General features: G+C 44.5%; 1 protein-coding gene across 1 annotated transcript; it reads left to right on the plus strand.

The window, feature by feature from the left end:
- Positions 1-965: 965 nt before the first annotated feature.
- Positions 966-22902, plus strand: heatr1 (HEAT repeat containing 1). Its single transcript, XM_070926614.1, has 44 exons — positions 966-1107; positions 1229-1445; positions 1918-2059; positions 2144-2245; positions 2438-2578; positions 3072-3283; positions 3591-3724; positions 3809-3896; positions 4163-4264; positions 4493-4610; positions 4761-4868; positions 5546-5644; positions 5769-5857; positions 6718-6914; positions 7492-7613; positions 7756-7953; positions 8549-8627; positions 8705-8853; positions 9304-9496; positions 9856-10028; positions 10465-10629; positions 10744-10986; positions 11347-11478; positions 12000-12103; positions 12697-12843; positions 13646-13764; positions 13906-14027; positions 14197-14325; positions 14662-14886; positions 15116-15245; positions 15437-15615; positions 16046-16098; positions 16173-16296; positions 16466-16606; positions 16825-17126; positions 18526-18676; positions 19399-19572; positions 20070-20204; positions 20444-20548; positions 20648-20818; positions 21275-21421; positions 21655-21813; positions 22029-22137; positions 22734-22902. Exons 1-44 carry the CDS (start codon positions 966-968, stop codon positions 22820-22822), a joined length of 6360 nt encoding a protein of 2119 aa, XP_070782715.1. The 3' UTR covers positions 22823-22902.
- Positions 22903-25555: the final 2653 nt, after the last annotated feature.

Genomic DNA, 25555 nt, shown 5'->3' on the forward strand with positions numbered 1-25555 from the left:
TCGCTTCATCTATCAACAACGTGCACCCATGTGTTGAGTAGAGTTACAGAAAACAGGTCTGAGTAGTTAGTTTTTATTGTCTTAATGAATTTCTTAATGTTGTGATATTGTTCCTGTTTGATTAACTAAGTTATATGTTCGTAAGTCGTCGGTCTTGAGACATTTAGTTTCGTTTCAGAAGTGAGAAGTCGGTAAATTAGCTTAAGTAGCTAACATTAATGTTACTGTAGGACAATTTAAGCGCTCATCTAGTTTAACTAGTTAATGCCAAAATTAAAATTACAATCTGAGTACAGCAGACAAGGCCAGACTATTAACGGCTGCATTTCTAGTCTGGAGTTTATTTACACACCAAACTCTCCTGAAAAAAATGGAGATTTAAAGTTTCTTGCTTATCAGAATGGGTACGGTCCACACAGAAGTGGAGTTCAGACTATTTGTTAATCAAAAGCAACCACTTTTCAATTCGGCTACAATACATCCCTCTTACTTGTTTAACTATCTGCTTTTACTTATTCTGAAAGAAATGCTTCGCACCGTTTTCGACGCTCACTACTGTGTTACTACGGTGGAGCCTGTACTAAAAGTTGACATAAGACCCTGATGATTCAGAAGTCTCAATGTGAAGAGGGGATCATTCGATTATATTAGTAACGCTGAACTAAAACGTAGTTTTCCGAATAACCGTTAATTCGTTATTTTAACCAAGAGAGATTGGCTTGATGTAGTCTTCACTCGAGTCACAATGGAACACATTGGCAGCATGGTTTCATTTTAAACATACTATTTTAAGGTAATTTATACGTTCCGGCTTATTTCAAGACTTCACAGGTTGAAGCATACTGAAGCCTTTAGGGTTGCATTGGGTTCAGGTTTAGGTAACAGGAAACAGACTTTTAGTGTAACCAAAGAGAAGTCAACCAGGTGTGATGTTTGTGTCTCCATCAGAGTAAGAAACAGTCATCATGACGTCCTTGGCCCACCAGCTGAAGAGGCTCGCGCTGCCTCAGAGCGACCCCAACCTGCTGACACGCAGAGAGGTCGCCTCGCTGCTCTTCGACCCCAAAGATGCTGCTTCCATGGACAGAAGCACCTTCTACGCCCTCGGTGAGTCCTGTACAGGTCTGAAAAGACCACCAGACACCCCCCGATGCTTGGTGTACTTTTTCACTTTACAGCCTGTTTACTCCCGAAAACTCTCCTCCCCTCTCTATCCTCCCCCCTCCAGGCTGCACAGGGCTGGAGGAGCTGCTGGGAATCGAACCAGCCTTCCTGGAGTTCCAGGACACCCTGTTCAGCCGGGCCTCGCTGACCCTGGAACGGAGCGTCCAGTCCAAAGAGGTCAACGAGAAGCTGGACACCGGCATCTCGCTCTTCCTCACCCGCCTCTGCCCGTACTTCCTCCTCAAACCGGCTCACAAGTGCATCGAGTGGCTGGTTCACCGGTAGGTGTAGCTGACATGTCACCTCAGCTTATTGTAGCAGATATTAAAGACAACACCTGAGACCAGCCAGTGGTCTGGTCCGGTAACGCTAACATTCAAACATTATCTTTCTGTTTCTCTGTGGAAACATTTCAACATGAAGGCTGGGCATCGAACCAGTGATGTGATGTCAACCAATCCAAAAGTGTCCATATCACAGAGGAGCCATCATATTTCTAATCACGTGTGCTTCTTCTCTGATCACATACTTCCTGATTTAAATCAGTTTTATTTATCAGCGTTCTTGTTTCTGCTCCTGTTTTGTACAGTGACACACTTAAATATCTTAAAGTCGGGTTTGGAAAAAAGAATAGAACTTCAGGTATGATGCTGGCAGTAGTGACGACAGATGAGGACTGGTGTCTCCAGATGTCAGCCGGTTTGTGTTCTCAGATTGAATATCACCTGTTCGATGTCTCATGTTGTGTTGCAGCTTCCAGATCCAGCTGTACAACACTGACAGCCTGCTGGCCTGCGCGCTGCCGTACCACGACACCAACGTGTTCGTCAGAGTCCTGCAGCTCCTCAAGATCAAAGACGCCACCAGCCGCTGGAACTGGCTGCACTGCCTGCAGGTCAGACTCTGAACACTGTCTTCATATTTATATTAATATATAATCCCTGTGCTGCCTGAGAACGCTGTGTTGCTGTTTCTTTAGAAACCAGGCGTGCCGTTGTCCAGAGGAACCCTGATCACTCACTGCTACTCAGACCTGAGCTTCATGGACTTCATCTGCACCCTGGTCACCAAGGCCATCCAGGTAACACCACCATGTCTCAGTCTGTCAGCCAGTCCTGAAAACATGAGCAACATGATTAAAAGTTGTCATGTGATGTATCTCCATTATGAAATGAAGCTACTGGCTCCTTTTCACCGACGAATAAGAGACATCAGAAACTTTCTCCAATCCTCACCTCGTTTGTGTCATGTTCTTCCTCCTCCTCCTCCTCAGGCTTATTCAGGACACTCTGGAAGTTGCTCCCAGCTCAGAGTGATCTTCTCCTTCTACGCCTCCACCATCGTCCCTGCTCTGGACGCTGTGGACAAAGTGTCCGACACCATCATTTCCAAACTGCTGCCATACGTTCAGAGGGTAACTGACTCCGCATCTGTTCACCGTAACATTTACAGAGTTCTCACAGACCAACAGCAGTATAATGTTTTTAAAATGACCAGTTTACACTTTGTATACTTTCTTTGTCTGACAGGAGGTCAGAGGTCAAAGGGCAGCCATTTTAATCCTCCTTTTATTCTCAGGACTGTGTTTATCTCCTCTTTTAATGTTTTCTCTGCTGTTGTCGTCCACTATGAATTTTGGATTAATTGCGCTAATGATTAATCTGCTGATTTTAATTTTCCAATGAAGCATTTTGTGTAATGAAACTCCAAACTGACTGGTCCTCTACTTCTGCTGCTCAATTCATTCAAAAGAAAACAAAAAAACAGCAAGAAAATACTCTCAAATTGAAGCAGTTGTACCGAATAAATCAGTGACTCAAATAATAAGTCGCTCCGACACCCACATTTGAATGACTTCATAATGATTTTTGGCACCAATTGAAAAGTGAGTCCCGTCGTCCCTGCAGGGCCTGAAGTCGTCGCTGACGGACTACAAAGCCGCCACCTACATGATCGTGTGCCAGCTGGCGGTGAAGGTGGTGATGGAGGCGAGTCTGGTCGACACCCTCGCCGTCCACATCGGCAAGTCTCTGCTCAAAGAGCCCGTGATGGCCAAGGAGGGTCTGGGCTGCCTCATCGTGCTGTTGCAGAACCAGAAGGAGGGCGCTGCTGGGCCCAGGTAGGACAGGAGCACACCTGGTCTGAGTGATTGAGACTCTTCCTCTGCAGGTGTAACCTCCACCCGCACAGAGACGAGGTTCGATAGCAGTTTCTCGGATCTTTTGAAGTAGTTTTTATTGTAAGTGTCGGGCCGTCGGCACATTTACTTTCTGCTCGGTGACGTCCATCAAGGCGACATGCAACTGTTGCTCCTCCATGTATGATTATTTTATTGAATTGAAATAGAATAAAAAACAAAATGGTACACAGCCATAGAAGTAACCGTAAGCCCCCCCCCCCCCCCCCCACCACCTGTTTGTCCTCAGAGCTTTCAGCCGTCTCAGCTCGATGCCGGCCCTGGTCTCCACGCTGCAGGTCATGGCGGTGGCTCATGATGTCGGTCCTCTGCTGCGCTACCTGCTGCCTCACCTGATCCACGCCGTGTTCACCTGCAGCTCAGGTGACAACTGGAACCTCACGTTGTAAAAGTCTCTCTGAGGTCATTCTCACTGACCCGTGTGTTACCTGTTGTTCTCCGTCACAGGTGAGACGGAGACGGCCCAGCTCGGTGTGTTGGAGTCCATCCTGCAGTCTGTCCCTCTGGCCAAAGGCCTGGACCAAACAGTGGCCGGGTAAACACACCTGATCCTCCGTCATCACCCACCTGTAACACGTGTTGAGCGTGAATGGAGGATTTAAAGCTTCACCTCCTGACGGCCGACACGGCAGCTTAACAAGCATCTAGTTACTTAATGAAACACTATAATACTAATATTACAAGTTTTATATAGTCAGTGTCAGACGTCATGTGTGTTTTGAGAGTTCTGTTTGCAGACTGCTGAGAGAGCAGCCGACAGCATGTCCCAGCAGACTCACTGTTGCTGTGTTGCTCCTGCAGTTTGCTGTTGGACGAGTATCTGAGTCAGACCGATCGCTCTGCTGAAAACACGTCGGCCCTCGATCAGCGTCTGCTGCCGCTGGTTCGCCTGTTGGAGTCCAGGTGAGCGTGACACGTCCACGCCGGCTGAAGTGTACATGGAAACATTACATTGAATTATTCCCAGTGGTCCTGACTAAAGGAAGCACCAGGTTTCATTTAAAACCAAATCTTTGATAAATGACTGAAAGGGTTCATTCAGTAAGTCAGTAAGTAAGTAAATATGATAGAGCTGAAAGATCGAGTCGATTGACTGAAGAAAAATGTATTAAGCCGCTTGTCCTCCATCAGATACTGCGGAGCTCTGGACGGCGTCCTCGCAGGTCATGTGACCGACGTCAGCAGCTCGGAGCAGAAACATCTCTTCCACCGCTTCCTCTCTCTGTCCATGAGCAGCGGAAAATACCAGGTACGCGACACTGTGTCCTCGGTAAATGGCTTTTAAAGCGGTCTTCTCGAAGACAAAGGCTGTCTTTATATTGTGGTCTGTAAACACGTTTGTAAGAGGCTCTGTGTGAATATTGTACATGAACTCTGGTGTCTTTGTGTTTCGGTGTAGATTATGGGCGACTCGCACACGTCGCTGCTCCTCAGTCTGAAACACCCGCAGCCTTCGGTCAGAGTCTCGGCTGTGGAGCACCTGATGGGCCTCATCACCTCCGGACAGGTACGGCAGGAGCTCTCCTGTTTTCAGACACTTCAGATGGAGCAAGAATCACTGGAGGCTGATTGGCTTTCTCTGATACATGTTACCAAAACAAACTACTTGAGGGAGTCATGTGACCAACACGGTTGAAATCATGATCTACAAAACCTACTTGTGGTGTACCTCAAGCCCCATTATTTTCTCAACCTGTGAGGTGCCTCTCCTGCAGTGCCTCTCAGATCTGAAATCACAGAGTGACTTCCACCTCCAGACGAGATCTTCATCTCTGATGTCCATCACAGTAAACAGACGCTGCAGAACCTGCCTGAGAATCCTCCTGTTTTTCAGTTTCCTTCAGTGTCTCAGTGATCAGTGATGGTCGTCTGAACATCCATGAGGACGCTGCTAACAGCTGATTCAGTTACTGTTAAACATTTAAACAAATACAGGCTAAAAAATATGGGGCGAACATTCCATGGCAACATTATACTTCCTGTTTACACCCCCTAAAGCATTATGGGAAGTGTAGGTCCACAACTTATCTCCCATATAGAAGTCCATTAATATGAACTTTTTAATTTCACTGCATTAGTGTTTCAGAACAAAAACATCAACCTCTTGATTTTGTCTCTTTTAAAATAATCTGAACTCACCAGCTTTGAACTGTGCGTCGTGGTCATGTTTCTTCTCAGCAGCAGCAGCAGAGTTTGGACGAAGGCTTCCTGAAAGACGCCGTCATGGACTGTCTGAAGGACGACGTACCGGAGGTCGCAGCCGCCGCTCTCAAAGTCCTGGAGGTCAGTGAGGTCTCAGAGGGTTCAAAGGCTGCAGCGCCCCCTTCAGGCCAGGCAGCATGGTGGTTTTCAAAGGACCAAACAGGTGATGGTAAGCTGCTAACTGTTGTTTCTGCTGTTGTTTCAGGTATTGATGGACATGTTGGACCCTGAAGACACCGTGTCGTGTTTACTGTCTCTGCTGCACAGAGTGGATCTGTCGGTGGCTGAGCACTGGTCAGTGAACTACACACACAATCATTTTAATTCATTGTCAAACCCTCATCTCCAGAAGACCTGAAAGAGCTTTCATCTTGTGACAGTCACAAACAGAGGGTCAATGACTCTGTGTGGTCAGCAGAGTGTTGTTAGTGTTCCACCTCCACATAATCTCACAGATATTAAAGAATAACATCAGTGTGTTTCTTTCTCACTTCAGTTATTTAACCTTTAAGCCTGTTAAACCTTTAACTTTTAAAATGAAAAAAAAGACTTATTTTCATTTAAATGAGTTTGTTTTATCATTTGGTCTTAAGATCATTTCGTTCATTTTGTTTTTATTCTGCATCTTTTTGATTTGAAGAATTGATGTTACATCTTACTGGTTTTATGGTTTTTATGATTATAGGAGTTTATTAAGGACAACTCCTCCCTCTGAGTGTCAGACAATAAACAGACTGGAAATCTGGACCTGCCTCTACATACATATACTACCTCACTATTGCTTATTCTTAAATGTCAGTGCAATACATATATAGTCGCACACAACAGTGTAACACATACATATATATAGACATACATATACATTGCTGTTGTATATATGTTTTACTTTTATTTTTCACTTACATATTGTAAATGTGTATATTTTTATTTTCTATTTCTTATTTCTATATTTTGTACATTCTAAATTTATGCTGCTTTCTAATCTTGAATGGGAGCACCGGTTCTGATTCTGATATCATAGTAAATAATGTAGTTTCTGCTCGAGTGAACTCGACTGAAGTTCACTGAGACCTGACTGTGTTACAGTCGTACTGTATCTAAATGATGCCTTCATGTGTCTTCAGTAAGTCTGAGCTCTGTGCTATCTCGTCCAGGCTGCCAGTACTGATGGAGGTGGTGCGTTTACTGTCCGACCCCCGGCTGGGAAAGGGGGACCCCGAGCTGCTGCGGAGTGCGGGCTGGAGGCTGCTGCCCTTCCTGGTGATCACCTCCACGCAGCTCGACCTCGCCGCCTGCATCGCCCGATCCCCCATCATCACCCAACACCCGCTCACCCTGAACTGGGCTCAAGGTGACAGAGTGAACCGGGTTCCTGCAGAGATTTCATGTTATCTCCTGAAATATTATGTCAAGTTCATGCAAACAGTATAATGAAGAAATCTGTCTGGTATCAATAACAGCGAAATCTCTCTGAAACGTCTTAAGGCTGCGCTGCAGCTACATGAAATCATTTTCAGTTATTTGAGTCTTTTAGTGACGCTTCAGCTCCTGAACATCAGAACATTTTGAATTCTTTGACATTTTGGGAAATGTGCTTATTTGCTTTCTTGCAGAGAGTCAAATGTTCCGATTGATGCCACTCTCATGTCTGCGCAGTAAATATGAAGCTACAGACGCTTAGCATAGCATAGCATAAACACTGGAAACAGGGGGAAACGACAACCCTGGCTCTGTCCACCTACCAGCTCCTCTAAAGCTCCCTGACTAACATGTTGTATCTGATTTCTTTCATCTGAACAAAAACTGAAAAGTAAAAATACATGTTTTTATTCCCCAAAATGTCGAACTGCTCTTGAACACACCATTTGGAATGAGTTCCCGTTGAGTTTCCGTTGAACAGGTTTGGTGTGTTTCACGTGTCCTCACAGAGCTGGATGAGGTGATGAAGCGCAGATCTGAACCCGACTTCGTAGATTTGGCCAACCAGCGTCTCGTCTCCACGTTGACAAAGAACCTGACAAACATGGAGCACTTCTCCAAACGGGACGCTGTGAGTTTGTCTTTCACGCACACAACACCTTCACCGCTGCTTTGAGTCTGAACGGGACGTTTGTTGACGAGAAGGAACATGTAGAATATCAGCAGACCTGAGATCAGCTGATGGTGACGCCGTCTCTGTGTTTGGTACCCAGCTGGAGAAGCTGACTCTGTCGGTGGAGCAGCAGCGGGGCTCCGGCCTCAGAGGGAGGCCGTCCTTCCTGGTGCTGACCCAGACTCTGCTGCTCGGCCTGGGAGAGCTGAGCGAGACCCAGCACCTGCTCACTGCTCAGAGGGTCTACATGATGCTGGAGCCCCTCCTGCTGGAGGTCGCCAGGGACACAGACGCCCAGGTGAGACAAGATGAGGACCAGGAAATCCTCTTTTCAAACATACAACTACTGTAAACTTTATAATAATCAAGTTGGTGTAAATGGAGATCAAGGGTTAGGGTAAAGATACCACAGGTTGTTATTAGTATACTATAAAACAATGTATAGAAACTATTATAGATATTATATATACAAATATGACAGTTGTACATCAGGACTGATGTTGGGGGTGAAACACAGTGAGGTATCTGAGGAGTGATTCTGTCTTCATCAGTTATTTAAGAAACTTAAACAGCCTCATTTGAACATAGAAAAGATTAAATTAACTAAAAGTGTTACAAGCTGTGAGAACATAAGTGTTCAGGACGATAACGAGGTCCTGATGAATGAGGTTTTAACTGGTGAGGAGAGAAGGTTCGTGTTAACTGTCAGTTAAGATAACAGATTATTAACGTGATTTAGAGTTTGTGTATATTAAGTGTATATATTATGATGTGGGTCCATTTATATTTGGACAACAACAAAAAAAAGGTCACATTAAGATGTGCAGCCTCAGACTCTTCAGTACCTGTTCTGAATCTGCTGATCCACTGATGATGACGATGTGTTTGAACAGGAAGAAGAGCGTCATGTCAGCGTGTCTCTGCTCAGAGACTTCATCTCCTCCCTCAGGTGTCACGACGCCTCCTTCAAAGGTAATAACCCTCCTGGATGTGTGACAGCAGCTCGTTTACCTGAGAGGACACACAGCATGTAGTTTTCTTTCTGCCAGGTGCGGTGTGGTGGAACCCGGAGAGGATGGACACAAACACCTGCTGTTACCTGGGGCTCACCTGCCGCCTCTTCAGGGTCGTCGTCAGCGGCGCTGGTGAGGGGCCGGCGGCCGGCAGCTTCAGAGACTTGATGAAACTGCTCATCCAGGTATGAGGTCACTTCCTGTTGACCACTTTGAGGAAAGGTTTTTTACTTCAAAATAATAATTTCACAATTTTATTCACTTTCTGGTGGAGAGTCAGAGAAGATCAATTTCACTTTCAAAGCAACAGCCGGCAGCCTGTGAGCTTAGCTTAGCATAAAGACTGGAAACAGATGGAAACAGCTAGCCTGGCTCTGTCCAAAGAGTCCACCTACCATAAAACATGTTAATCGGTGAGTTCTGTAGCTGCAGGTAGGTGTTACCTTTGGACAGAGCCAGGCTAGCTGTTTCTACCTGTTTCCAGTCTTTATGCTAAGCTAACGACTGTACTTTATATTTAGAGTACAGACATGAGAGTAGCATCAGCAATCTGATCGTCTGAGGAAGCGAAGAAGAGAATTTCACTTAATGTTGAACTGTTCCTTTAAGATGACTCACAACATGATCACTTCTAGGTTCACCTGCGGGAGCCGCCGATGCTCTTCAGGTTCCTGTGCATGCTGTGGGGATACAGCAGTAACCATGGAGACCAGCTGGACGTGAAGGTCGGCGCCGTCCTGCAGACTCAGGCTCTGTACATGGGCAGAGCTCTGCTGAGCGCCCAACCGGCCGCCACGCTGGAGGAGCTGGCAGCCGCCGACTCACCTGGTGAGCAACCAGAACCTGGTCCTCCTTACGGGGGATTCTGGTGTTTAGCTCTATGGGTGGTAGTCTCAGGCCAGTACTTTGGTTTATGACCAAATACCTGCAGAACTGATGACATTCATCAGCCTCAGCTAGACTCTGTGTTTACTGCTAGTTAGCTCATGTTAGCATGCTAACACGCTAAGCTAAGATGGTGATATTTAATAAATGATATGTGTTGGTTCATTTTACACAACTGTCTGTCTGTCTCTCTCCCCCTCTCTCTCTCTCTCCCTGTCTGTCTCTCTCTGTGTCTGTGTCTCTCTCTCTGTCTGTCTCTCTGCCCCCCCCCCGCCCCCCCTCTCTGTCTGTCTGTCTCTCAGTTGTCCCGTCCTTGCTTTGCTGTCTCACCTCTCCTGTTCGGGATGTCCGGAGGGCGGCCCTCAGTGCTCTGCAGATCCTATCAGGAGCCGACGCCTCTCCCTTCCAGCCAATCACAGAGAAGCTTCTGAGGACCTCAGAGGAGATCATCGCTGACCCTTCATACCTGAGCCAGGTGAGTCCCAGACTGTAGAGCTCATAATTATATGGAACATGTTTGAGTGTCACCAGAAATCTGAGCTGAGATCAGTTTAATCCTTTCTAATGTGTGATATGTGTTATAATCTTTAAACTCCTCCAGTTTCAGTTTTCCATTAAAGCTGGAGTGCAGATCTTTAGACTTCCCCTTCTGGCTCGGAAGCCTACAGGTTTTTTTTCCGTAGCCCAGAGCCATGTAGAGAGAGAGTTGAGTCAACTCCCTTCTCTATTTACCAAAAATCTCTCTTCTGTCTCTGTATTTATCATGGATGTCTTGTATTTACACGTTCTAATCGCCCGCCAAGAACTTCCTGGAACTATCTGAAGTCTACGTGAAACCTTCTGAAACTCTGGTATCTTATTGTAAAATGTCTTTAAAACGAAGAGTGTGCGCTGTCCGTGTGTCCCTGCAGGCTCTGGGTGTCCTTCATGAGGAGTGTCTGTCTGTTAAAGTGAAGACGCAGCAGAAGAAGCTGCAGTCGTCGATGCAGCAGCTGCTGCAGTGTGTTCAGACTCCCTGCTGCCCGTCGTACAGCGCCGCCGGCCTGCTGCGAGCTCTGAGCCACGTCAACGGACCGGTGAGACCAGGAACACACCTGCACCTGTAAAGTAAAGTGAAACCGGGGCGAGTGTGGATCTGGATGGTCACATGGATCTAACAGCTGTCTGTCCACCTTGTCTTCACCTCTCAGTCCGTCCTGTCTGCCCTGCTTCCTGTTCTGGATCGACTCCTGGAGCAGAGCGGCCCCGACACCCCCACTGTGCTGCAGGCCGAGGCCCAGCTCACGCAGCTCATCCTGGGGAAGTACAACGAGGCGTCTGCCCCCCTGCTGGCCCAGGACCAGAACTGTCTGGATGTGTTTATCAGAGCTCTGAAGAGCTCAACCCAGCAGCACCCCGACATCCCCAGCTGCCAGATCATTGCTCTGGAACAGGTAAGCCTAACCTGAACCTGGGGTTAAAACCAGGATTAAAATCAGGGTTAAAACTAAGTGAGTAAAATGAGGAATAAAAACCAGAAATGAAACCAGTGTTGAATTTAGTTTAAAACCAGGATTTAAAGGCATAAAGCCTAGTTTAAAGAGACTGAAACCAGTGTTCGATGACCTCGTTTTAACACTGAATATGGCTAAAACCTGTGTTAAAACCAGCTATAACCAGAGATAAAAGAGATAAAAACTATTTCTAAATACAGATCAAGTGTAATATCCAGTCTAGAAACCGAGAGGAAGACGAAGAGGCTTGTTGTGTCTGTAGATCAGTAATGTTTGTGTCTCTTCGTCGTGTCTCTGCAGATCACGAAGCCGTTCTTCTCGGCCCTCGGAGACGAGTCGGTGCAGCAGAAGCTGCTGTCGGTGATGTTTGACCTGCTGGTGGAGAGCAGGAGTTCGCTGGTGGCCAACACCATCAGCAGCGTCTTTAAAGGGGTGAGCAGAGACTGGGCGTCCACTGCTGAACACACTGAACACACTGAACACACACCAACAGCTTCTTCTCTGTGAAATGTAACTTAAAGGTTCCTGAAGCAGTCTGTTCCTGCCCTCTTCCTCTTCCTCTTCCTTTTTATTGACCGTTTTATAATCACACACTACATCACAGCTTCTCCCACACACACAAAAACAGTCGAGTATTTAAGTTTGTCAGAGTTTAGTGGTGGCAGAGTCAACACAACAGACATCAGAAACTCTCCGGCTGTATCTCATTACAGATGTTCAGAACGGTCGCAGGGTATATTGGACAGAGTATAACTTCTACACGCTGGCGAGGCGTACTGTCTGCTTTGGAAGGCGACGACAAACGTTTTTGTCATTTAGTTTGAAGGACTTGTTGTTTTTATCTGCCAGGCTGACCACCTGTGTTAAACCAGGCTTAAAACCAGGATAGAGTGTAGAAACCGAGTCTAGTCATGTGACGTCAGTCCTCAAACCCTTCATTTCCTTCTTAACAGATCGCAGTTGACGGTCAGCTGGTGGCCAATGAGCTCGCTCCTCCAGAAAAACCCAAAGTCAGTGTGACGGTGCAGCAGACCCGCAGGAGCAAACTGACCCACAGGTGAAGTTCACTTCATCGTTCATCTGCATTTAGTACTGTACTTAACAATTGTACTTAAGAAGTACTGTTCTTAAGTACAATTTTAAGGTACTTTACTTGAGTATTTCCATTTCATGCTGCTGTATACCTCACTATGGTGCACTTTTTACTGCACTCCATTTAGTTACTTTTCAGATTATTAATCCAAAATATAATCAGCTAATAAATGATGATGTATTATTACAGATTAAACTACCCAGCAGTATAATATCATATAAGTCTTTAAAAGTAGCTTCACCTTCGTCAGCTGCAACATTAAGGAGATGAACACAAAAGTATTTATTTCTACTTTTACTGCAGTTACAGATGTGAGTACTCATCAGGGAGGTGACTGGCCTTGTTTTGGCCTCGTTAATCAAAGTGTTGTATTTCAGCGTCACCTCAGAGACCTGAAGCAGACGCGTTGCGCAGATTGTCAACAAATACAAATGAATTATTTTGGACAAGCAGTCGAAGTTTAATCATCAGAACCTCAATAGAAAAATCAAGTTGCAAAGAAAATGAGTTGAAATCAAGACGGACGTTAGACAACGGAAGTTGTTTTCCCTGATTAGGAAACCTCAGGAGAGCGGTGATGGTGGTCCAGAGGGGGGCGCTGTGTCGTGGGAGAGAGTCACTCTGATCCTGGAGCTGCTGCAGCACAAGAAGAAGCTGAAGAGAGCCCAGATGTTGGTGCCGGTTCTGTTCTCTCTGCTTGCCAGGTAACGGCACTTTAACACCTGGCTGCAGAGAAAAGACGTGACCAGATGTTCCCTCAGATCAGAGTTTCATGTCCTCGTTCATCCCAAACATGAGGTTTTACTAATGCCAGTCAGGAGCTCATTAAAGCACTAATGACAGTTTCCAGATTTTTTACAGAAAGAAATGTTCTAATTTATAATTTGTACCCCAAAATCATGTACTGGGTCCACAGAACACAGGATTAGGTGGAAGTCAATGGCTGCCAATATTCATCTTCCATTCATGTGCTCATGAAGTACGACAAAACTACAATTTGAAATCCAGTTTTCACATGAAAATTCAATTGAAAAGTTTAGCAATAACAGTTGACATATTTCACAACAGAGGAACAAAAGAAAATAACTTTTATTGGAAGCTGACAGAACTCTGAATTTTCAAGCACAGGTTGCATTTTCTGCCAAAATACAATGACCATTATGTCAGTGTTCTGCTTACCCTGAAAACCATCTGTGGAGTTTTAATTTTCTATTTTCAAACATGAAACTGAAAATTAGATTTTACTACTTGGTCACAAACAGTTGAAAAAAAATACATTTCGATTTAATTCAATAATTTTATTTGAATATGTTGGCAGCCGTTGTGAAGTGAATCTACTCATCGTCTCATAAATCCAGATGTTTTAAATCCAGTCGCAGTGAAAAGGAGGACGGTGGCATCTGAACACTATTTGTTATTTAGCTAAATTGAAGGGATTTATTAAAATAGTTATTTTTCCTGTTGGAAATCCTGATCTGATGTTTTCTGTTGCTGTTGTGTCCTCAGGAGTCTGGAGCCGAGCTCAGGCGATCAGACCAACATGGAGTACACCAAACAGCTGCTGCTCAGCTGTCTGCTCAACATCTGCCACAAACTGTCTCCTGAAGGAGGCGCCGTGGGGCCGGGTAGGTCAGCAGAGAGACTTCAGCTCCATCAGGGTGGAGATGTTCTTCTCTACTGCAGAAACTGAGTGACATGATCTGCACGTGTAATCTGCAGCCATTAGTTTCAAGACTCACTTCTCCATCATGTGATTCTCTTCCCAGACGTCCTGGATGAAGACAAGTTCAGCGTGGAGCTGGTGGTTCAGTGTATCAGAGCGTCCGACATGCCGCAGACTCACCACCACGCTCTGCTGCTGCTGGGCACCGCGGCCGCCATCTTCCCTGTGAGTGATTAAAAACACCACAAGGAAATAAAACTCGCGTTTACAGTTTGGTTTTATTAGTTTTACACTTACTGTAGTATTTTTAGGGATTTTGTTTTGAGGCCCTCACGCAGCAGTTTTTCTGACTCTGCATGTCCGACCTGACCCGCGTCTCCTCCTCGTCCTCCAGGAAAAAGTCCTGCTTAACATCATGCCCATCTTCACCTTCATGGGAGCCAACATCATGCGTCTGGACGACGCCTACAGCTTCAGAGTCATCGACAAGACGGTTCAGATGGTCATACCTGCTCTGATCAAGGTGAGAGGACGCTGAATCTGCTCCACCTGCTGAAACATTCAGAGGAAATCAACACCTATGGCAGCATGTGTGGCCTGTGAAAGGCACAAACAGTGTGCTGGATCCTTCCGGTTTAACTTATTTCCATAGTTTTGTGCTCAGAATCCGGTTTATTGCCTCTGTGTTCTAGGGCATAACAGTCAAAACATACAACGTTAGAGACAAAACAAGTCTGCAAAAGTCAAGAATCCTATAAAATAGACATTTGGGATCAAAATGTGTAAAAGTGTTTAAAATGACGAGGGTGGAATATGTGCAGAAACAACAAGATTGTTGTTGATGACTTCCTCTCTTCAGGCGCACCAGCTCTCTGATGGCAGCTCTTCGGCTCACATGGTCACCGTGGTGACAAGGATCGTTCACGTGTTCGCCGACGCACTGCCTCACGTGCCCGATCACCGGCGGCTGCCCATCCTGACTCAGCTGGTGACCACACTGGGCCCCGCCCACTTCCTCTGGGTCCTGATGCTCCTCCTGTTCAAGCAGCACGCCACGCAGACCGCCAGCTCTGCCAGTGAGAAGGCAAGATGTCTCTTTATTAGTGACAGCAAGGCATTGTGGGATTTTAGAGAACATGATTACATGCTCTGTAGTAACCTGGTTTCTGTTAAATGAACCTAACAATAAATAAAAGTAGAAGAAGTGTTTGTATGAGCAGCGTTGTGGTTTTAGTTTGGCTTCGATTGATCCCGCAGCAGTAAACCAGGCCGTCAGCATCATTGTATGTGTGTTTATGTGTGTTTGAGTGTAGGATGCAGCCCTGGAGAGAGACGTGGACTTCTGGATTTCTCTGTGCTGTCAGTTTGAGGTGACCGACCAGCTCACCTCCCTCATCAACATCCTGAACTTCCTGCTGCAGCTACCTGACGACAAAGACGACGGTGAGACAAAAATATAAACTTGTAAACAGCATCGAAAACATCAGAAAACCAATGACAGTTTCTGTCGCCCCCGCGTGGTATCTGAGGAACACAAGGGTTCATGCAGAATTTAGACTTTAAGATACAACGTCAGAACAAGGGAAACTAAAAGTGTCAGTAGATTTTACTCTGGATGTTTCCGTCCTCTGCAGCTGCAGTGAAGCGCTCCGTCGGCCGGCGAGGAGCCAAGAAGAAGATGGAGGAGGAGGAGAAGGTGGAGGAGCTGCTCTTCAGTCTGGAGGCTCACAGCAGCAAAGAGCTGCGACACTTCAAGTTCCTCTCCGTCTCCTTCATGGCTCAGCTGCTCGGCTCTGCCAGCTTCATCGGGAAGGTGGGAGGCGTTAGATTTGGGATTACATGTGAACAGACTCCATAAATACACTTTGTCAGTACTGCAAGTCCCCTCCTCTCAATCATCTTCATCTTTAACACAGTCATCATGAGGTCTGTTTAGGAGCTTTCGATCACATCACATGATCTTCATCAGCAGATGAAATGAGTGCATTCTCTAACTTTAATTTGGATTCTTTGAACTTCAGATTTTAAATGTGTTTGTTTCCTCTTTGATACTTTTGATGGGATGAAGATAATTTACAGATGGACGTTTCTGTGGTGTGTTATGATTTTGACATGGTGTTGTATTCAGCATTTAAATCTATTTAGTTTATTAATCCCTATGAGATCCAACTACAACAACTGCAACAGTGTTTAGTGTTTAAAGTGACTCCAGCAGCAGAAACATGTGACGCTCTGTGTTTCAGGTTGCAGACGGTGGCGACGCCATCGACGAGTCTCTCCAGCAGCTGCAGCAGACGTGAGTTTTGCTGAATAAGAAATGAAAATCATTTTTCCCATAAAGCAGCAGGTGAACATGTGGTGTCGTTTCAGGCTGCTGGAGGAGATCCTGCGTTACGTCCACAGCGTGGCTCGCTGTGTGGAGGACAGCGCCGACAAACCCACCGCCAAGTTCTGGAGAGTTCTGCTGAATAAAGCCTACGATGTTCTGGATAAGGTTTGTTGGTTTTACCCAAAATGTATACAACAGTTACAGTACTACAAATATTTACTGTAGTACTACAGTAATACATGACGTTTTTATTTAAATATGACTCTTTGGGAATGTTTGCCCTTTTCCAGTTTTCCAGGCAAACAAATTGTCATCACTGTCTTCTGTTGCCCAGGTGAACGCCTTGTTGCCCACGGATACCTTCATCACGGTGATGAGAGGGCTGATGGGAAATCAGCTGCCGTCGGTCAGAAGAAAAGCCATGGAGCTGCTGAACAACAAGCTGCAGCACAGGACGCAGTGGGAGGAGCAGCAGGTAACGTCACAGATGATAACTTCAATAACACAACATTCATGTTACATAAGATGCTTTAAATAACTGAATGTAATATAACCTCAACTACTTCACATATCATGATATTAATATACAAACTATATTACTATGAAACAGATGTTATCTTTAATAATACAATGGGAGATACTTAAAATCTCCTATCATATTATTGGTTCATAGTTTCCTTCTCTCTGCCGCAGGTCACTGCGCTCTTACAGCTGACCGGCGACCTGCTGAGCATTGTGGGTAAAGGTCACGGTAAGGTCATGGAGGATGAGGAGGCGGAGCAGGCCATCAACCGGCAGACGGCGCTCTACAGCCTCAAGCTGCTCTGCCGCAGTTTTGCTTCTGACCACCAGGAGGCGTTCGTCCCCGTCCTGCTGCAGACGGTGGAGCTCATCACTTCACCAGAGGAAGAGAAGAACGTGACGGGCAGCGCTCTGCTCTGCATCGCCGAGGTGGTCAGCGCTCTCAAAACCCTCGCCATCCCACAGTTACCAAGGTCAGTATCACAGTTACCAGGTCTGTATCACAATTACCAGGGTCAGTATCACAGTTACCAGGTCAGTATCACAGTTACCAGGTCTGTATCACAGTTACCAGGGTCAGTATCACAGTTACCAGGTCAGTATCACAGTTACCAGGGTCAGTATCACGGTTACCAGGGTCTGTATCACAGTTACCAGGGTCAGTATCACAGTTACCAGGTCTGTATCACAATTACCAGGGTCAGTATCACAGTTACCAGGTCAGTATCACAGTTACCAGGTCTGTATCACAGTTACCAGGGTCAGTATCACAGTTACCAGGTCTGTATCACAGTTACCAGGTCTGTATCACAGTTACCAAGGTCAGTATCACAGTTACCAGGTCTGTATCACAATTACCAGGTCTGTATCACAATTACCAGGTCAGTATTACAGTTACCAGGGTCAGTATCACAGTTACCAGGTCTGTATCACAATTACCAGGTCTGTATCACAATTACCAGGTCAGTATTACAGTTACCAAGGTCAGTATCACAGTTACCAGGGTCTGTATCACAGTTACCAGGTCTGTATCACAGTTACCAGGGTCTGTATCACAATTACCAGGTCAGTATCACAGTTACCAGGTCAGTATCACAGTTACCAGGTCTGTATCACAGTTACCAGGTCAGTATCACAGTTACCAGCGTCAGTATCACAGTTACCAGCGTCAGTATCACAGTTACCAGGTCTGTATCACAGTTACCAGGGTCAGTATCACAGTTACCAGGTCTGTATCACAGTTACCAGGGTCAGTATCACAGTTACCAGGGTCAGTATCACAGTTACCAGGTCTGTATCACAGTTACCAGGGTCAGTATCACAGTTACCAAGGTCAGTATCACAGTTACCAGGTCAGTATCACAGTTACCAGGTCTGTATCACAGTTACCAGGGTCTGTATCACAGTTACCAGGGTCTGTATCACAATTACCAGGTCAGTATCACAGTTACCAGGTCAGTATCACAGTTACCAGCGTCAGTATCACAGTTACCAGTGTCAGTATCACAATTACCAGCGTCAGTATCACAGTTACCAGCGTCAGTATCACAGTTACCAGGTCAGTATCACTGTTACCAGGTCTGTATCACAGTTACCAGGGTCAGTATCACAGTTACCAGGGTCAGTATCACAGTTACCAGGTCAGTATCACAGTTACCAGCGTCAGTATCACAATTACCAGGTCAGTATCACAGTTACCAGGGTCAGTATCACAGTTACCAGGGTCAGTATCACAGTTACCAGGTCAGTATCACGTCCCTCCGGTTCTCTTCATTACCTTTCACTGTATTTGAAGACTCGGTTTTTCCAGTGATCTGATTGGTCAGTAGTCTGGCTGTTGGCAGCCACCTGAGAGTTTATTGTGTCCTGCAGGTTGATGCCGGCGGTGCTGACCACACTGACAGACAGGAAGGAGCTGCTGACCAATGAGATCTACCTGCTGAGCGCTGTCACCGCCCTCCAACGTGTCACAGAGACGCTGCCACACTTCATCAGCCCGTACCTGCAGGACACCACCCTACAGGTGAGAAACAGCTGCATGGTGACCACAGTGCACACTAACACACAAGTGAAGCAACAGTAAGGTACCTGGCCGGGCTCAAACCGGTGATGTTTTATAGTCAGCATCTTAACCCCATAACCTCGGGGCGTCGCCCACAGACTCGCTTAAATACGGCGTTTTAATATCACCTTTAGATTATTTTCATGTCACTACATCTTGGTGTCCTTTTGAGCTGACAAACAAACATCTGGTTGGGATTTAAATACATTTATGGTGTGAAGTAACATCTGGAGTGTGATGACCGTATAATTACAAATTAGCATCAGCATATTAGCATTGTTATTGTGAGCATGTTAGCATGCTGATGTTAGCACCTCAAAGCGCCGCTGTGTTCAGCCTCACAGAGCTGCTAGCATGGCTGTGAACTCTTAGAGCATTTTAACAGATGAAATTAGCCTTGTATGCTAACTGTGGTTGATTTGCTGTTTTCTGCTGATCAGCGGGCTCCTCCCCGACAAAAAGACCAATAAGTGGAGTGAAATCTTTCCAGAGCCAAGAGGACTTAATCACAAAGAATATTTTTCTCTCCACAAAGTTAGAGAAATAGAAATGTGCATATTTTCATGTGGAGAATTAGGAAGTCTTGAATGTGTCTTGGAGTATTTCCTGTCTTATGAACAGTGTGTTGTGTTGACGCGTGAGGCCGCTCAGCAGCATCATGCTAACACTTCCTGTCCCTGCAGGTGTGCCGGCTGACTCGGCTGATGGAGACCTCCTCTTCTGCCTCCTCCTCTGCCTCCGCCCAGCTGTCCTTACGTCTCGCCTCCCTCAGGAGCACCCTGGCCACCAAGCTGCCCCCCAGGGTCCTACTGCCCCCCCTCACCAAGTGCTACAGCAACATGGTCGTCGACAAGAAGGTGGGAAATCTGAGCGACGCGTTCTTAGTCACGACGTTGACATGTTTTCTCTGTTGGTCTGAAGGAGCGACACAGACGACTGTTTGCATGAAGCTGACCCAGTTATGTAATTCATTTCAACACGCGCACAAAGAGTTCCTCTGCTGTTCTTCATATAATCCTCTTTGAGCCGACACGTCTTTAACCTTGTTTCCTTCGGCCCAGAGAGCATTTACATCTTCACGCTGACTTTACATCCATTTAAATTTAGTCAGTACTTCCTGTAAGGATCAAACTGGAGCAGGTGAAGAGTTGTGAAGTAAGAGGAGATATTTCAGGACTTCCAGAACCAGCAGCTCCTCCTCAGATCAGCTGAGAGGGAAGTCAGTACTTCAGTGCACATTTGGATCTTGTTTATTTTTACTTTGAATGATTGATTGTTGCCGTGGTGACGATGATCACTCCTCAATCATTAGAAAGTCTGAATCAGCTGTGACTGATGGCGTGTTTCACTGTAGGGTCAGCTGGGGGCGCTGATGAGCATCCTGAAGGAACACATCAGTCACATGGAGAAAGACCAGCTCAACTTCCACCAATCAGAGCTCACCTCCTTCTTCCTCGCCGCCCTGGACTTCCGTGCTGAACGCTGTCAGGTCGGTCTGGAGGTCATTAGTTCACATTTAAGTTTTCTCTTTATATTCAGTGTCGCTCACAAACTAACAAACACATTGAATGTATTTCCTTCCTCATAAAACATTTGCAGAGCTGCTTCTTCTTCTCTGTCTGTGTTGGTGCATCGCTGTGTATCGCCCCCTGTAGGTCAGTGGAAGAGAAGGCTCCCATATAAAACTCCACAGGAACCTTTTAAAACACAGCTGTTTCTTATGTTCAGGGTGATCTGGAGAAGACGGCGGCGGTCGAAGGCTGTGTGATCGACTGTCTGCTCGCCATGGTGATGAAACTGTCTGAGGTCACGTTCAGGCCGCTCTTCTTCAAGGTAACGTCACCAAACTGAAGACGTGTTCTTAATGAACTCCATCCGATGAAGATTGCAGATGTGATCCAGAGTTGTTGTTGCTGCTCGTTTCTCCTGCAGCTGTTCGACTGGAGTAAATCCGACAGTAAAGATCGTCTGCTGACCTTCTACCGACTGTCCGACTGCATCGCCGAGCGGCTCAAAGGACTCTTCGTCCTGTTCGCAGGAAACCTGGTGAAACCGTTCGCTGACCTGCTGCGACAGACCAACAGCTCCAAGACAGGTGAGGCGGCTTATTGTTGTTTAATCTTATCTTAATATATATTTATTTATATTTTGTTATGCTGTATTTTACTTTATTCTATTTTACATTGCTTGATTGCTTAAATTAATTCAATTCTAAAAAATGTTGTGACTTTTTTCTTTTTCTTTGTTTTACTTGATTTAATTTGGATTTAATTCACTTCATTTTATGTTGTATGTATGTGTTTTCCTGTGAGATGGTTCGCGGCAGAGAGAGATTCATCCCATGGAGTTCTGTAAAGACTTGAATTTGGTCCAAACAAATAAAACACATTTTCTTGATTCTCCACAAATGAACCCTTTTCACCAGCTGGACCTTTTTTTGGCCTCCAGTGAAAAACAAAACTAAAACATGTTGAGTCAGTGAGCGTTTATTACAGTCTGACTTGTTTTTCATTTAATTTTCATCTGAAGTTGAGTTCTTCACGTCTCTTCTGTTCAGAGGAGTTCGACTCGTGTGGAGGTGAAGAGAAGAGCCGTCTGCTGCTTCAGTACGTCCTCGACTGTCTCCACAAGATCTTCCTGTACGACACGCAGAGGTTCCTCAGTAAAGAGCGAGCCGACGCCCTGATGAGCCCGCTGGTCGACCAGGTGAGAGCTCCGCACCCCTGTCACATGATTATTATTAACGCAGAGACATCCGCAGTCTGCAGGAAGGTTCTGGAGGTTTTTACAGTTTATTTGTACAGCACCTGTCAACAACAAGGCCAGCTTTTCAAAATCCAGAATTCACACTGCAGCTCCTGCAGAAATTGCCTTCTCTGTTTAGCTTCTGTTGTTCTTGAGAATTGACTCGTCGTCGCTTCGTTTCTGTCCGTGTCCAGCTGGAGAACACTCTGGGTGGAGAGCAGGTGTACCAGCAGAGGGTGACCCAGCACCTGGTCCCCTGTGTGGGTCAGTTCTCTGTGGCGCTGGCTGACGACACTCAGTGGAAAACTCTCAACTACCAGATCCTCCTCAAGACCAGACACACAGACTCCAAGGTGAGAACACCTGCGCACACACACACACACACACACACACACACACACACACCTTCCTCACCCTCAAGCATCCCAAAAACATGTTGAATCTCAGTGAGTTCATGTTTGTGAAGAGTTCCTGTCTAAAACATTTATTACAGTCTGTTATTACAACTACGGTTTCTTCATGATGGGTGTTTGCTAGGTTGATATTAACCGCCCCCCCCCCCCCTCAGGTGCGTTTCTCTTCCCTGTTGATGCTGGCGGAGCTGGCGTCCAAACTAAAGGAGAACTACATGGTGCTGCTGCCAGAGACCATCCCCTTCCTGGCTGAACTCATGGAGGGTGAGGAGACACACACACACACACACATGTATAGTCCAGCTCAATGTATCCTGAAAATAACAATATATGACATAAAAACTTATATAAAGTAAATAAAGGGAGTGAAAACCGAGCAGAACAGAAGAAGGTTCATCTGTTGGTCTCATGGTGGACTTCATGTGTCAGTTGTATGTAATAGAAGAGTCACTTGTTGTTGAAAATGTTCATGTAAAATCCAGTAAAAAGCCATAAGTACATGTAAAGTTCACATGAAGTCCACCAACGCTCTGGTTTAGATTCCTCCGACATGTGGTGGGCAGCCGGTGAGGGATTCTGTTCAACAGCCACATTTGTCTGAATTTAAGATTTCACATTAAAAATCAGCAAACGATTAGTGTGTGAAAACATCTGCATCGAGCCAACATGTGTCAGCGCGGGACGGCAGGAGACGCTGTTCCTGTTAAAAGACAGACAACAGAAGTGAGGATTCTCCGTCCTGGAGAGGATTTCAAAGAAGCTCGACCTGCGACTGAGCTGCAGCTCTCTCTGTTTGCATGTTAACAAAGTGCAGCTCTGGTGTGTGTGTGTGTGTGTGTGTGTGTGTGTGTGTGTTTCAGATGAGTGTGAGGAGGTGGAGCAGCAGGTCCAGAAGGTGGTTCAGGAGATGGAGAACATCCTGGGAGAACCGCTGCAGAGCTACTTCTAACATCGTCACGCCATTTACCAGCTGATGGCGTAACTTGTTTCTCTCATATGTACAAGAAATAAATATTATTGTTTTAAGTCTTCTGGAGTTTTTTTGTGAAGAAAGTGAAACTAAACCTCACCTCAACCTTCCTTCAACAAAATAGCCGAAACAAACCAAGCCATCAGCAGCTGTCAGCAGCTGTCCGGAGCTTTCTATCGTCTAGCATCATGATGTCCCGTCTAGGGGGGCGAGACACAACATGGAAAGACTCATATTCTCCCAAGCAGCCATATTACTGAGATTGAACAACTGCTTAGTATTTATTTGCAATGTTTTTTAAAAGATGGAGCTGAGAACTGACTTCAGGGGGGCAAAAGAACCTGGAATAAGAAATAAAGGCCTCATTCTCTCTGCAGCTGAAGCTAAATGAACAATAAGGTACATTTTTTCTTACATCTTGGCTTTAACATGATGGGATGTTCTGAAGTTCAGCTCGGAGGTTGTGATTCGTTTTATAAAATCCAGCTCATCTGACCAAAAGAACAACTGTTTGTTTCTCTGAGTTTCGCTCTTATTATTTTGTGCCCGGATGTGTTTGTGTTGCAACCCTGCCACTAAAGAAACTGTACATTTCAGAATGAGGACAGATTAGTTTCATTTTTAATCAGATTTCTGATTAACTGGTGACTGTCAGGTTGGTTTTGAGGGAGTTTACATCCTCTTTATTAGAACAAACTCTGACTCGTACACTTATTAAATCAGCATCTCTCAACCTTCGTGTCTAAGACATTTTTCCTCAAACACCTCACATGGTTTCATTTCAAACCCTGTTCAAATTATGAATATTTCACTAAAAATCTAAGATGAGATAAATGTCCGAACACTGAAAACAGATGTGAGCTCAGGTTTTTCTTTTTTCTTCTTTCCCCTCTTTTATCATAAAGAAGTTAAAACTAGCTAACTGTATATAAAGTAGTTAAAACTAGCTAACTGTATATAAAGTAGTTAAAACTAGCTAACTATATAAAGTAGTTAAAACTAGCTAACTATATAAAGTAGTTAAAACTAGCTAACTGTATTTATAGTAGTTAAAACTAGCTAACTATATAAAGTAGTTAAAACCAGCTAACTACATAAAGCAGCTACTGGTTATACTTAAACTACATTTTACTGATAATGGGTACTTTTACTGCTGATATTTCAAGTACATGAAGCTGATAATACTTAGATATTTTTACTTCAGTAGGACTTTGAATGCAGGACTTTTACTTGTAATTGAGTATTTGTACATGCTCGTATTGGTACTTTTACTCAGGTAAAGGATCTGAGTACTACTTGTTCTGTTGTTAATGAATTAATCTGCGCACTAACTCCTGTTCAAATACATGAATGTTGACTGAAAAGACATTAAAGGGTTAAAATAATGAGTTTAGTTTGGTTTAAACAGACAAGCTGCTAAAGAAATAAAGGCCTCATTCTCTCTGCAGCTGAAGCTAAATGAACAATAAGGTACATTTTTTCTTACATCTTGGCTTTAACATGATGGGATGTTCTGAAGTTCAGCTCGGAGGTTGTGATTCGTTTTATAAAATCCAGCTCATCTGACCAAAAGAACAACTGTTTGTTTCTCTGAGTTTCGCTCTTATTATTTTGTGTCCGGATGTGTTTGTGTTGCAACACTGCCACTAAAGAAACTGTACATTTCAGAATGAGGACAGATTAGTTTCATTTTTAATCAGATTTCTGATTAACTGGTGACTGTCAGGTTGGTTTTGAGGGAGTTTACATCCTCTTTATTAGAACAAACTCTGACTCGTACACTTATTAAATCAGCATCTCTCAACCTTCGTGTCTAAGACATTTTTCCTCAAACATCTCACATGGTTTCATTTCAAACCCTGTTCAAATTATGAATATTTCACTAAAAATCTAAGATGAGATAAATGTCCGAACACTGAAAACAGATGTGAGCTCAGGTTTTTCTTTTTTCTTCTTTCCCCTCTTTTATCATAAAGAAGTTAAAACTAGCTAACTGTATATAAAGTAGTTAAAACTAGCTAACTATATAAAGTAGTTAAAACTAGCTAACTATATAAAGTAGTTAAAACTAGCTAACTGTATTTATAGTAGTTAAAACTAGCTAACTGTATAAAACGTAGTTAAACTAGCTAACTGTATAAAACGTAGTTAAACTAGCTAACTGTATATAAAGTAGTTAAAACTAGCTAACTGTATAAAACGTAGTTAAACTAGCTAACTGTATAAAACGTAGTTAAACTAGCTAACTGTATAAAATAGTTAAAACTAGCTAACTGTATAGAAAGTAGTTAAAACTAGCTAACTGTGTATAAAGTAGTTAAAACTAGCTAACTGTATATAAAGTAGTTAAAACCAGCTAACTGTATTTGTAGTAGTTAAAACTAGCTAACTATATAAAGTAGTTAAAACTAGCTAACTGTATAAAAAGTAGTTAAAACTAGCTAACTGTATATAAAGTAGTTAAAACCAGCTAACTGTATTTGTAGTAGTTAAAACTAGCTAACTATATAAAGTAGTTAAAACTAGCTAACTGTATAAAAAGTAGTTAAAACTAGCTAACTGTATATAAAGTAGTTAAAACCAGCTAATTGCATATAAAGTAGTTAAACTAGCTAACTGTATATAAAGTAGTTAAAACCAGCTAACTGTATTTATAGTAGTTAAAACCAGCTAACTGTATTTATAGTAGTTAAAACCAGCTAATTGTATATA

The sequence above is a fragment of the Enoplosus armatus genome, chromosome 20, assembly GCF_043641665.1.
Source record: "Enoplosus armatus isolate fEnoArm2 chromosome 20, fEnoArm2.hap1, whole genome shotgun sequence".
Lineage (NCBI taxonomy): Eukaryota > Metazoa > Chordata > Actinopteri > Centrarchiformes > Enoplosidae > Enoplosus > Enoplosus armatus.

Excerpts from the sequence above, each read along its gene's own strand:
- heatr1 (XM_070926614.1), top strand. The coding sequence starts at position 966 with ATGACGTCCTTGGCCCACCAGCTGAAGAGGCTCGCGCTGCCTCAGAGC. Across the intron at positions 4,869-5,545 it reads GCCTCATCACCTCCGGACAG|CAGCAGAGTTTGGACGAAGG; the intron begins GTACGGCAGGAG and ends TCTCAGCAGCAG. Across the intron at positions 12,844-13,645 it reads CTGTTCTCTCTGCTTGCCAG|GAGTCTGGAGCCGAGCTCAG; the intron begins GTAACGGCACTT and ends TTGTGTCCTCAG.